The 13,114-nt window shown below is 40.7% G+C and overlaps 1 protein-coding gene across 2 annotated transcripts in view; it reads right to left on the minus strand.

Moving 5' to 3' along the window:
- Window positions 1-1,223: 1,223 nt before the first annotated feature.
- Window positions 1,224-13,114, minus strand: part of PRKACB (protein kinase cAMP-activated catalytic subunit beta) — a 100,583-nt gene continuing 88,692 nt past the window's right edge. For both annotated transcript variants that reach the window (XM_054979648.1, XM_054979647.1), the window contains exons 8-10: window positions 10,875-10,997; window positions 7,551-7,715; window positions 1,224-4,171 (exon numbers count right to left, since the gene is read on the minus strand). In XM_054979648.1, the coding sequence (XP_054835623.1) occupies window positions 4,046-4,171; window positions 7,551-7,715; window positions 10,875-10,997 (414 nt within the window). In that variant the 3' untranslated portion in view covers window positions 1,224-4,045. The remainder of the gene's footprint in view (window positions 4,172-7,550; window positions 7,716-10,874; window positions 10,998-13,114) is intronic.

The raw sequence follows: 13,114 nt of genomic DNA on the forward strand, positions 1-13,114 counted from the left end.
TGCCTGTTTGCACAGTAGCACCTGCAGAAGGCCCTGCTCAGATGAAGGTAGCTGTCATGACAGAGCGTAGCAGGGGGAGCAATCCTGTAGATTTGAGGGTACAAGGCCATAAAGGGCTTTGTATGTGATAACTCATATCTTGAACTGAACCCACTAACTGTTACATAGCCAATAAAGTGATGGCAGAATGGGTGTAATAGGTATCCTCCACCTAGCTCCTGATAGGAACTGAGCAGTGAAATTATTTACCTACTGGAGTTTCTGAGCTGACTTCAAGGGTACAGTGCATTATAATAGTCAAGTTTTGTGGTCACAGTGGTATAGATTCACATGGTCATATTGGCCAAGTCCAGATAGGGCACTATCTTCTAGGCTAAATAAAGACAGAAGAGTTTTTTTGCAACTGCATTAACCTGCTTCTCCAGCAACATCACAATGAAAGACAATGCCCTCTCCATGGAAGTATCTTGCACACCAACTCCCAGTTTCTGGGCTGTGAACTTGCCATTTACAAAACAAAACCATTTTATGTGCAATACCTCAACCCTTCATCAGTTTTCTAGGCAGTTAAAAAAAAAAAGTAATGGAATGAGTGAAATGAGTTTAAGTGTGGAGGCTGCCCTAACTAAAATGAATGGGAAATGTACTTCAAATGAAATTTCCCACATGGAATCCAAACCCACTTTTACTATAAAGTAACTTTCACACTGCTAGTTTAACTGGGAATCAGGCCTAAACCAAACTATTATGCATTATGTGAAGCTAACTCTTCAAAACCTTCCAACAACAGCACATTACATGGAGAGTTAGACCACAAAAGTCTGTTAGTGGAACTCTACTTGAGGACAGATCTTTTTCCTCCCTGTTGCTTTCTTGAACTTTTTGAAATACTCCTCTGGCACACAAAGAGTCTTAGGAAGAATATGGAAATGTGAAGTGATGGAAGGAATTGGCAAAACACAACACACAAATACACACTTACAGTGCAATCCTAAGAAGAGTTACTCCAGTCTAAGTCCATTGAAATCAATGAGCTTAGACTGGAGTAACTTTGCTTAGGATTGCACTGTTAGACTCCTCGTGAATGCAGCTGCCTTTTCACTTGCAGAAGGAATTCCTGAATCCCACTTACAGCGTTCACTCCTGTGCAAGGCATAATGCATGAGTTATCCTGGTTTATAAAGAAACAGCACAACTTTTATGCAGTTTTATATATTATTTAATTTGCATTTTTGTAGAAATTTTTACTGTATTGCACACTATTGTAAGCAAACTAATTATTTGTAAAGAAATCATAAAATACTTAGGATTTAAAAACAAGGGTTTTAATGAAGCTGACAAGAAAATAAAAGAAGCAATTTACTTAATGAGATACAATTCTTTATGTTGAAAATGAGAGTTACATACAACTAGAGTACAGTTAAAAGATACCACACTGTCCAACACTTAATTCCTCAATTGTGTAAAATCAAAAAGTCTCTACTGTCAATATACAGTATTTCATATGGTGGAAAGGATTTCTGAAATTAAATACAGGCATCATGATATTCTTGTGGCTTTTATGTATTTATAGTAGGGCCATTTAACATGTTGCCAAAATTGTACTCCAATGCGATGTGAATGACACCTCCTTGTCTTTTACCAAAACTGCTTTTATTTCCAGTCTAATACTTCTTTTTAAATTATCTTGATTTTCACCTTTCCTTTAAATACTTTTTAATAGTTAAATACAGCATTATAAGGAATTAAGAGGGTATTTCAAAAATGTCCATCCAGAGTTGAAATCTCAGACATGCTTGAATTCGTCTCTTGCATTTCTTAATGGACATCCAAAACGAGGTCTCACAACCCTTTTTCTTTAATACACACGCGCACACACAAGACAAAGTATCTTGTATGTTATTAGATCAAAGTAATGGCTGAAATTCATAATAGAATCAAAACAATGATCTCCAGCATTTATTAAAATCTTTTCAAGTCCATAAACAACAAAGCTACTGTAGAATTTATCGTATACAGCTAGCATACAACAGCATGTCCTCAGTCTAAATGAAATACAAAAGATTTAACATTTTTCATACAAATAATTTCTTTAATTTTATTAATGTGACAATATATTTATTACATAAAATTTGCTACTGCAAAGTATCGTATGCTTGTTTCACACATACGTAGACCTGGGTGGGCAAAGATGGCAAACAGATTTCTAAGGAGGGTGTTGTGCAAAACTGCTTGACAACTTAAAAAGACATACAGAATGTGGTATGGTACATCTCATTTCAGGCTGTAAAATGTCTACACAGGTTCTCTTAAAGGAGTGTCAGAGATTAAAAGGAAGCAATGCCAATAGTCTCATCTGCATCAGCATTCTAGAGAACATCCATGACTGCATATCAATCTAGATCCGTTTTAATAAAAACACGTCATCCTTGAATACATGTAAATTGATCATAAATCATGAGCCTAGTTTATTTTAAGCTATATTCATGTGCCACCAGAAGACAGGCCACCATGATACCAGAAACTGAGTGCTCATGCTCAACTAAAAAGTTGTACTGATTTTTTTTAAAGCACAAGATTGTGTGCTGAGCCATTGATTGTTAACAAACACTGAAATAAGTGTGTGTAAAAGTGCTGGAAGCTAGCACATGGCAGCAATACCCTTTAAGTCAGTTGGTGAGATTGTAACAAAGCTTAAGCTCAACCCAAACGAGTCTCTGCACAACCATACATTCCATTTCACTGAAAGAAACAGACACACCATATCACTGATGGTGGCAGTTTTAAACTTTGTCTCTCTCTTCCATGCAAATGAAGCGCTGCTATTAGGAACCATGATTGCAGCAGCACTCCAACCTCAATTTACTAATATAGTATACCAGAATAAAAACTTGGCATTTACTTCTTTTATTCTTCATAGTTAACAGAAATACCAGGTTTATCTAGCAACACATTGATATTTTAATACTAAATTTTCAATTTGCTAAACCATTTATCTTCATAGCTAAAGAGGTTTAAAAAAAAGATGTTTCCCCCTTCAATAAAAAAGGGTTGAAATGTGAAATACTTCATGAGCCCCAACGTTGAAATTACTTAAAAAAAATCAGTCCTAGTTTGAAAATACTGACCAAACCTTGAGTTTCAGGTTTTAGGGTGATAAAAAGCCATTTAGGTAGCTACTTATCGAAATGAAGGTAAATTAAGCATGGTTAAATATGGTCCAAAGCCCAGGCTGGATGGGATTGTTCCTGCTTAATTAAGATTGCGCTTCCCATGGCACAGTATGCTTATGGCATATCTACATACCAGGGAAGAAAAAAGTAGTAAGAGGCAGGGAGAAGAACTGCCTGTATGTAGAAAACCAAGGCACGGGGTCTAGCTACTGTACCTTACACAAGCCGTCCAATTTTGATACTAACTAAGTTTGGTCAGTCTCCAGGAAGATGTGTTTAAGTCAATTAGCATACACTCATATGGCAATAAATGCTACCTTCAAAAATGCTAACGATTGGCTAGATTTAGTCCAAGCTACTAAAAAAATACAAATCTATGAACCGTAGCCTCAGACATGAGACAGACACAGAAGGATTGGCTGGCACAGACTAGAAGCAACACTTATCTTTCACTTCGGTCTAAGTCACACTATCCAGAATACCTTCAGTATCATTCGCACAAATGCATTGTTCAAAATAAAATGGAGCATTCTTGGGTAAAAAGCTACTTCATTTTAAAAGGGGACAGGAGAGAGAAAAATGAACAGTACACAGAAACCAAAAGGAAATTACAGAAACCAAAAGGTTAAGTAGGAAAAGTGGTCTATAATCTGTGTTATAGCACAAAATGTGCTTGCTTAATTGTGCCTAGTTATAAGGGTTGGTGCAAACTGCACACATGGAAGATGGTAATAAAGACCTCAGTCAGCTTTGTGGAATGAAGTAACTAGGTAATTGTTTTGACATATGATGGTCTCAGCTCCACCTCATGAGTTAACAGAGTGCAAAGATCCCAATATGAGCCCTGATGTCCTATTATTCGCCAGCAAGTACTAAAAGTCAGCAAATTCCTTTGCACACTTCTCCGTTAGAGACACACGAATATCCTCTTCCTCATAGTCATCGAAGTTGCTTGTATCTCCAGGGCCTCTACACTTTGGTATGAATGGAGCTTCTACCTACATGTGAAAAAAAATATGGACACTTGTAGATGCCAATCTAAAATAATTAGTGAGAAAACAAACTTGCAACAAAGCTACCCTGAGAAAACTTGCTAAGTATGAGACGACTAGATCAAAGAAAATACATTCATTATAGAATTGATAGGATTGGGAGGAAAATGGTGGTCATTTTTTTTGGAATATCACATCCCCTTTGTGGATGCAGAAAAACATTTAAGATCTGTAAGCACAGAAAACCTTTCAAAATCATACTGGTGAGCTGTCTTACTCAACTCTTGGAAAAACAAATTCAAAACTACGCAAAATGTGATACTACAGTTTCAGAAAAGTCAATTTTACAAATACTTCTCTGGTATATTATAGAAAAAAGATAAGTATGTTTAAGTGTTTCTACTCATATTTGCTTAAAGCTCCTTCCAGTTTGCAAAAACAAGTAAGTGGAGAAACCCAAAAGATGTGTGGACTGGTAGGGTGTCAAAAACAGTCTCCCACTGTCCCATCTTATATACTAATAGCAAAACGGCCCTGAACTGAGGATACTTAAATCTGGAGACTGGAGCCATGAACAGACAACACAGATCTTCCTACACACCTGAAAAATGCCCCAGGTTTGCAGAAAAATCTAAAATCTAAAAAAAATACATTGGAGAGTAAAAAAATGATTAAAGGACCTCTTGTAGCATTAACCAGATGCTTTCAGTGGTTGTTGCTAGGCAACCAAATAAAAAGTCACTATTCCAAGTTTGGTTTCTGTCAGGAAAAGGGAGGAGGAGGGGGCAGGGCCCTTTTCAGGGTTGTTTTGGCCTATGAGGGAGGACTCATTGGGACCAGGCCCAGATAAAGCAGGTAGAAAGGACAAAATGAAGCAGGGAAAGGGGAGAGACTGTGGGAGCAGAAAAGGGAAAGCAGACATGGTGCAGGAAGGGAACATGATATGCCCCCTGCAAATCCTTGTGGGTCCCCCACTTGTCATATCTGATTCTCGGCATGGACAAATCTGAAGATACTTCAATACAGAGAGTGAAGCCATGAACAGACAAAGTTCTTTCTACAAACCTGAAAAAAGCTCCAGGTTTGCAGAAAAATCCTTAAACATATAAGGCAAACCATGTTGCCGGCGATGCACATTTTATCCTGGTGCACCTGCACAGATGCACCAGAATAAAAAGTGTGTTGTGGCCAATACGGCCTCCAGAGGGTTCCGCCGTGGCAGGATGGCCAGGTGAGATGGCCCATCACTCCAGAGGATGCTGCAATGGTGGGACGGCCAGGCAACCAGCCTGTCTCTCTGAAGGCTGGAGCCAGGTGAGCTGGGCCATCCCTGCAGAGGCTGTTGCAGCAGTAGGAAGGCCAGGTGAGCCAGTCCGTCTCAGTGGAGGCCAGCGCAGCAGTGGGAAGGCCAGGCAAGCCAGCCCATCTCTCTGGAGGCTGCCGATGTGGCAGGAAGGCCAGGTGAGCCAGCGCATCCTTCTGGTGGCTGGTGCTGTGGCAAGATGGCCAGGTGAGCCGGCCCATCTCTCTGTAAGTTCTTGAGGGTTCATCACCATTTAGTTGAGCCTAGTGCCTCACACCACACAATTGGGCTTGGCCCAGCAGCTAGCATCATGGTGCTGAGCCATAGTTTTCCAGGGTAGATGGAAAGAAGGAAACCTGAAACCAGGGGGTGGGGGTGGGGCTAGTGAGTGGAAAGGATAGAAGGAAGCAGGTAAGGTGGCATATGGAGAAGGAAAAAATAGGATACCACCCTGGAAGTTTTTATAGGTACCCCAACATGTACTAACATCTATCCCAATGGAACTTGAAGAAAATAATGGCTTACTGTTTCAAGAATTTTTAAGAGTCCCCACAGCATTAGTGATTTATTTGAATAAATACTGAAATTTTGATGAAACAGAAAAAAACCGCTTAAGGCAAAAGAAAATTTCACCACACAAATTATGTACTAAATGGATATTTCAAAATGCAGAGGAGAAGATTACCCATTTGGTAGTGAACATTTGCTTAAAAGAGCTTCTTTAAAAATAAAAGAATACTCTGAAGTGATAATCGTAGCCTGTCTTGCTATAATTAATACATTACTGATTATAACCACTACTGTACTGTCATGTTTTGTGGCTAAACCACTAGTTTCTTTTTATAGACTATTGTTGGATTTGAGATTTAGCTTTTAAGTGTTTTTGCATAGAAACAGGCCTTTGTATCTCTAACAATGAAATCCTAAGCAGAGTTACTCCATTCTAAACCGATTGATTTCAATGGGTTTAGACTGGAGTAACTCTGCTTAGGATTGTACTGTAAAACAGACAAAATTGATAAAATAAATCCATAACATGACCATAAAAATATGCTTAATCTACAGAAGTTCAGTCCAGCATACATCATTTCAAAGATAAATGGCTAACTAAAATTTATAAGGAGGTGGGAAAAATGTAATTTGACTGCAGAATTATCTGATGGTATAATTTTCAGGCATTTTTAATCACAGCTTAACCACATGGTCTAGTGACAGTTGGAAATGTTTTAGAAATCATGCATAAACCCATCTCTTTCCAATTGTTTGTCTTTGTGCAAGAATGAAGAACATGTTTGCATGTTCCGAGCAGTAATGAGCTGAGGGAAAAATCAAGCTAATTTACTGAGAATGGACAGATAAAATGTATAGGATTTTTTTGGTTAGACTGCAGATGGAGGAGAGGAAAAGGGTGTATTCATTTTTTAAGAAAAAGGAAGAAGAGCTAACAGTCAGAACATCAACATTTCAAGAAAACTCTAGAGAAGAAGTTTGCTTGTTGCTGTTTCGCAGCAAACATAAGGAGTTTTGGGGAATTCTAAAAAAATGCCAGATTTACAGCAGCATACTTGTGGGATACTGCTGGGGTTGCCAACTCCAGGTTGGGAAATTCGTGGCAATCTGTGGGTAGAACCTTGGGGTGTGTGTTTGTGTGTCAGAATTTGGGGATGAGAGGGAGCTTAGTAGGGATGTGAGTTCACCCTCCAAAGCAGCCATTTTCTCCAGGGGAACTGATCTCAGTAGTCTGGAGATTGGTTGTAATTCCAGAAGATCTCTAGCCCTCACCTGGAGGTTGGCAACTGTAGCTACAGCTCACTTCATCACATACACCTGATGAAGTGGGCTCTAGGCCGTGAATGCTTATGCCAGAGTAAATCTGTTAGCCTTTAAAGTTCCAGAAGACTCCCTTTTTGTTTCAAGAGAGTTTCCCTAGCTGAATATTTTAGTACCTCAAGATCAAGGTGAAAAGCCTGCATTTAGATTTTAAAAGCGCTGTATATGCTAACCTTAATTGGAGAAGGACACAGAACTTTGCCTTCCATTTTCTTTTGACAGTAATTTTATCCCAAAGAGAAATAATCTTACCTTCCTCTGATAAATGGCAATCCAATCTGTAGTGGCAAACCATTTGTGGTTTTTAATGTCATTTACACCATTCTTGAGATTTCCATACCGTTTGGTCAAGTCTACCTGGAGTAAATTTCTTAGTAGATCCTTAAGGTCTGAACTGAAGTGTGATGGGAATCGTACCTACAAGACATAGCACATATTTACTACGGCAACACATGCAGCATTCAAAATAAAAGGGAGATCAGATGTCTTCTCTTTTAGAAATAAAACTGTAATATAGATTGTGAAAGATAGCCTATTCCTACAACTGAGGATGAAGTGAGGTTAGGATGAAGCAACACAAAACAGCAGCCCATATATACTTCTCTCCTGCCCCTCAATAACACCTAGCATCATGAAATGCATAGCGTGCTGTCACTGTACTATGAAATCTCACCCACAAAGAGAGCAGCTGTAGGGCAAGCAAACTGACAATGTGGTCAAGTCACACATTTTGAATTATGATGAGATTTCATCATGGAAGAGGAGGAGGATGGTGAACTGGGAGTGCTGTTTTCAGCAGCAGCTATAAATATGCTTCAACGTCTAATTCCACCACTAGGTCTGGGGCTTATACTTTCCTTCTGTTTGCACAACATGGTCCTCCATTACAGAGTCCATTCCTCACACAGCTTCTAATACTGCAGAAGCTCACTCCACAGGGAGGATCACATTGTGCAAGGGAAAAGAAAGTACAGAACACCCAAAGGGCGATACAGCACTGAAGCTGAAGGTGAAATAACAGTTGCAGTAGTTAACTGTAAGAAGGCAACAGCAGTTATTCTATATACTTATTCCACACCTTAAAGAGCTACATATTTCATTTTTCTTTGATCCAACATGAACTTGCTTATGCACATCCAGGCCAACAAAAGATACTTTACACAATGCTGCTGGAACAATGATTGCTCTTAAGTTCTACCAATGGGCATAATTGTGACTGATACTATCCTAAGAAATGGTACTTTTAATTAATCTTGCTTAATTCTTGAAGCTTTATCACTGCTAGCAATATCTTCCACAGCATAAACAGCATCTGATTATCAGGGCTGCTAAAAGCTAACACAACCCCCAGACAAAACTTCACTTTGAGCTTCAATTCACATTAAAAATACCATATAAAAGATGTGTTGAATCCAATTCATTAGGACTTGGGATTTTTGTACCATCTCTCACTCCACTCCAGGCAAGCATGACTATTTCACAGCAGCTACAGAGAGAACTTGTGAAGTTTACAAGGTCCAATCAAAACTAGGAGCTGGTTAGTTTTGGTGAATAGCTCATATGTTCTGCTTAGATCCTAGGAATTATCAGTGTCAGAATAGTAAAGGCCAAAAGATTCAGAGAATTTATTAAACTAATTCCACATGCTCATGGATGCCTCGTTTCTTCAACAGCAATTTCCAAAGTGCATACTAAGACTTTAAAAACCATGTCTTAGGGGTCTTTCAGACTGAAGTAGTTACACTTCTGTTGGAGAGGCAGAAGACCACATGCTACCCTCAAGTAGCTCCTTGGATCCTGCAGCATAAAAAAAATCTGCCTAGCCACATTTTATGGGGAAAAGGGTTAAATCAGAAGCCTTATTTGGCCTCCTATACAGGTCTGCTGCTGAAAAAAATGTATCCAGATTTGAGCAGGGAAATGACTTTGTCTCCCATATTGTAGTTGTGGGCTACTAAACATGTCACAAACGGGCATCATAATCAAGGAAACAAACTTAGGAGTTCATTTCTAGAATTATTTTCAAATTGCTGTACACCTATCATTTAGGAAACAAATACTGTAGCTTTTAAGCCTGAGGTCATGCATTATCATGAACCATCTATACACTTGCCAATAATGCCAAAGGGAGAAAATATATCTTATAAAATAGCTTGTAAACTCTGCAGGATGTAGATTAATTCCTAATTTTTTTCAGCAAGGGCCTGACAAATTGGCAGAAGCTAAAAGGCTTGTGGTTTGGCATGACGGTTGTTTGAGTTAATATGTTTCAGATATAGGCAATTAACACTCTTGGAGGTTAGAGTATGATCAGAACAGCAACATAAAAATTTTACTATTAGAAATGTGGTTTAAAGAGATCGTAAAAGGTAAGCTAGCTTTTCCCAGTAATAGTGTTTTGAAAAACTGATGACCTTAAGGCTTGGATTCTATGAACAAGTGCCCACAAATGCTAAATAGTCTGCTACGGAGCATACTTTATCCACTGCTAAACGTTCAATTTGCTCAATATCAACAGGCCTTCACAAAACCAGAAGTTTTAGCAGAAGTGCACTCCATGGCAGAGACTATTTAGAGCTCACAGAACTCATTCACAGAATCCAAGCCAATGTCTTTTGGTGAAATAGAAAATATTTTTGTAAATGATATAAAAAACAACAATTTTATTAGTCTAGGCCAGTGTTTAACAGATTCATAAAACAATGGTTCTGTTAGGCTAAACTGCAACAGTATCTCTTGCTTCAGTTGGTTTGGGTGGAATGGATGTGATTCTCTGATGTGGTACTGGTCCTCTTCCTTCACTTTGGTTCAGGGAAGGAATTCTTTAGAGAACAGTCAGGAGTAGATCCCCTGAAAATTTGAAAAATGCCACTCCTAGCCCCTGGATATTTTCCCCCATAGGGAATAATGGAGAATGGGCAGGGACATCTTTTTGGGGGCCCCATAAAATTGGCCCCCGGGGTCCAATATTCATGAAACTTTGGAGAGCAGTTAGGAGTAGGTTCCCACCAAATTTGGTGACATTTGGCTGGAAAATGACCCCTCCAGACCACTCCCAGAGTGATTTCCCCATAGAAAACAATGGTTGAATTTTACTAATTCTTTTTGAAAATTTGGTAAAAATTTGGGATACCTGAGTTTTGATTAAGAATACCCAGATTTTACTGAATCAACCAAAATTTGATTTTAATCTGTATTCAGAACCAAAGTGCACACTGCTAGACACCATTCTGTATAAAAGAGCAGGGGAACTAGGTCAGTCAATCAGAAATTAGTCTTATCTTTTCTGGCCAAGAAAACATATACACTCAGTCACCCCTAAAATGTTAATTCTATCACTATTTCTCCAGTATGGTCAGTTTTCCTTTGGCAAATACTTCCTTTGTCACGGCATTTCCCAAAATTGAACTTATAATGAACAACTTCCTCGACCTCTTTTCTTCTTCTTAGTGAAGACATGAAGAATGAGAGAGAAGGGCACACACACACACACACACTCATGAAAAAAGATGGCTAAAACAAATGAATGAATTCATCCCCCACAATTTTTCTGAGATTGCAGCAGTTCTTGCTTACCTTTCCTGAAACTATTTTTTCATAAATCTGGATTGGCTGATCTGCAAAGAATGGAGGATATCCAGCTGCCATTTCATAAATTAACACTCCTAAAGCCCACCAGTCCACTGCTTTGTTGTAGCCCTGGTAAAGAAGAATTTCTACAATTAGCATTAGTAGTAGTTTTTAATAAAATCTTAATGTTAATAGCAACAAACCTGGCTATACAAGGGTGCAATAAAGAAACTTTTTAGTCTCACAAGATGTGACGGACAGGACTGGCTTTAGCTTCACCTCTCCTGAGAAAACAACCAATGAAAGGGGAGAGAATGCTGAGCAACGGACAGTTGGAGTCCGTTGGGGTGAGAGCCAGAGAGAAGGGTTCTGGATGCTGCTGAGAGAAGGCAGCAGAGGTATTTGTTGGATGATTACAAACCTGTTCTGTTACACTGAAACATTCCCTGTTTAACCCCATTATATTTATGAGTTTAAAAACAATGTCCTATGTTCCATCTTGTAAATAAATTTTCTTTTTGTTTTGCTTAACCCTGGCTGGCTTGAAGTAGACATGGGCACGCATCGAAATACAAATCAAATTTCATGACAAATCGGGCCAATTCATGTATCACAAAAACGTGTTTCATGGGGCTACATTTTTCAGGAAATCCACAACTTTTGGGGCTGATTTGTTCGATTCGTGAATGCTTCGTGATACCAGACAGGCTGGCGCCGACCCACTGATTCCCTAGGCAACATAGGCCCAGAATGTCTGTAGACCTTTGGTTGCCATGGAAACCCCAATCTTAGGCCACATAATCTTGATAGGCAGCTCTCCCTGCCAACCTGAGCTCCCATTCTGTTCTATGAGAGCAATGGGCAGGGGGAGACGGACCTTCTGTAGCCATGGGAACACCAATCTCATCCCTCCAAACCCTGTTAGGCAGGCCTGTCTGCCAACCAGAGAGCTCCTGTTCTGCTCTATGTGAGCATTTCTTATATAAGGCACAGCTCTGTGCCTCCTGCTTTCAGTTCCAGTAGACAGAGGAAGAGGGAGGAGCTGTTCCTGGGACTTGGAGTGAGAGAGAGAGTGGATTTGGGAGCTTTTTGCTGGATTTGCTGCTGCTTCAAAAGGGATTGAAAAGCCTCTTTCTTATTTTCTGCTCTTGTCCTTGCTGGGAAGGTTCTTGGGCTCATTTTGAGGGGGAGCGTGCCGGAATGCTGTTCTGGTGGAACCTCTGAAAAGAGATCACGTGGGTGGTGACCCTGCCCACTTGATTCTTTTTCCTCTCCCCAGCAGGCGGCAGCGGTGGCAGCAGCAGCACCCCATTATTACCCAGAGCAGGCCCCGCGGCCAGCTGCCACCACTGCAGCCTGCGTGGCCCATCCTCTTGGCTTGCAGGCTGGTTGTGGTAGCGCGCGGTTGGTTGTGGTCTCTGGAGCAGGTCCTGCGGCCAGCCGGCACCACTGAAGCCTGCATGGACTGTTCTCCCAGCCTGCAAGCTGGTTGAGGTGGCCCGCGGCAGCCTCTGGAGCAGGCCCCATGGCCAGCCAGCGCTGCTGCAGCCGGTAGGCTGGTCAAGGTGGCACACGGCCCATGGCGGCCTCTGGAGCAGGCCCCGTAGCCAGGTGGCACTGCTGTGGCCTGCATGGGCATTCCTCCAAGCCTGCAAGTGGTGGTGAGTATATCTCCCCCCCTCCCCAGTATCTGTGTTTTGCTGGCTTTGTGAGCTCTAATCTGTCTAGAAAAGCACTCCTGCTCGTTACTGTATGTTTCCCCCCTCCCCAGATGTCAAGTGTGCACTTGCAACATTTATTTTTAAAAATATGTGTTTTGCTGGAATCACTTCCAGTGATGTCAAGGGGCGTGGCATAAGCTAATGAGTTATGCAAATGAATTATGCTAGTGAGTTCCTGCAGCTCTTTTTCTATGAAATGACCCCTGAGTGAGGGTGCCTTTTTCCTTCCACCACACCCCAGTCTCAGGGCATTGCTGGGCTCTGGGGCCTAGCTTGACAGAGACCACCCTCCACCCCTGAGTCTGTCGCATCCGGGGGGACAGAAGGGAGGCGGTCTCCCAGTCAACATATTGCAATCTTCATCAAACTTGGAGGGTGACTGGAGGAGAGCCTGCTGAAGTCTCCCTGTGAGTTTGGCATCTCTGGGTATGAAGGGGGCCGTTGTAGGGCCCCGGGATCTGACAAATCACAAACCTAACGAATCGTTTCATGAAATGGGACAATTTTGTGAAAGTTCGTGGTTCA

The sequence above is a fragment of the Eublepharis macularius genome, chromosome 5 (genome assembly GCF_028583425.1).
Source record: "Eublepharis macularius isolate TG4126 chromosome 5, MPM_Emac_v1.0, whole genome shotgun sequence".
Classification (NCBI taxonomy): domain Eukaryota; kingdom Metazoa; phylum Chordata; class Lepidosauria; order Squamata; family Eublepharidae; genus Eublepharis; species Eublepharis macularius.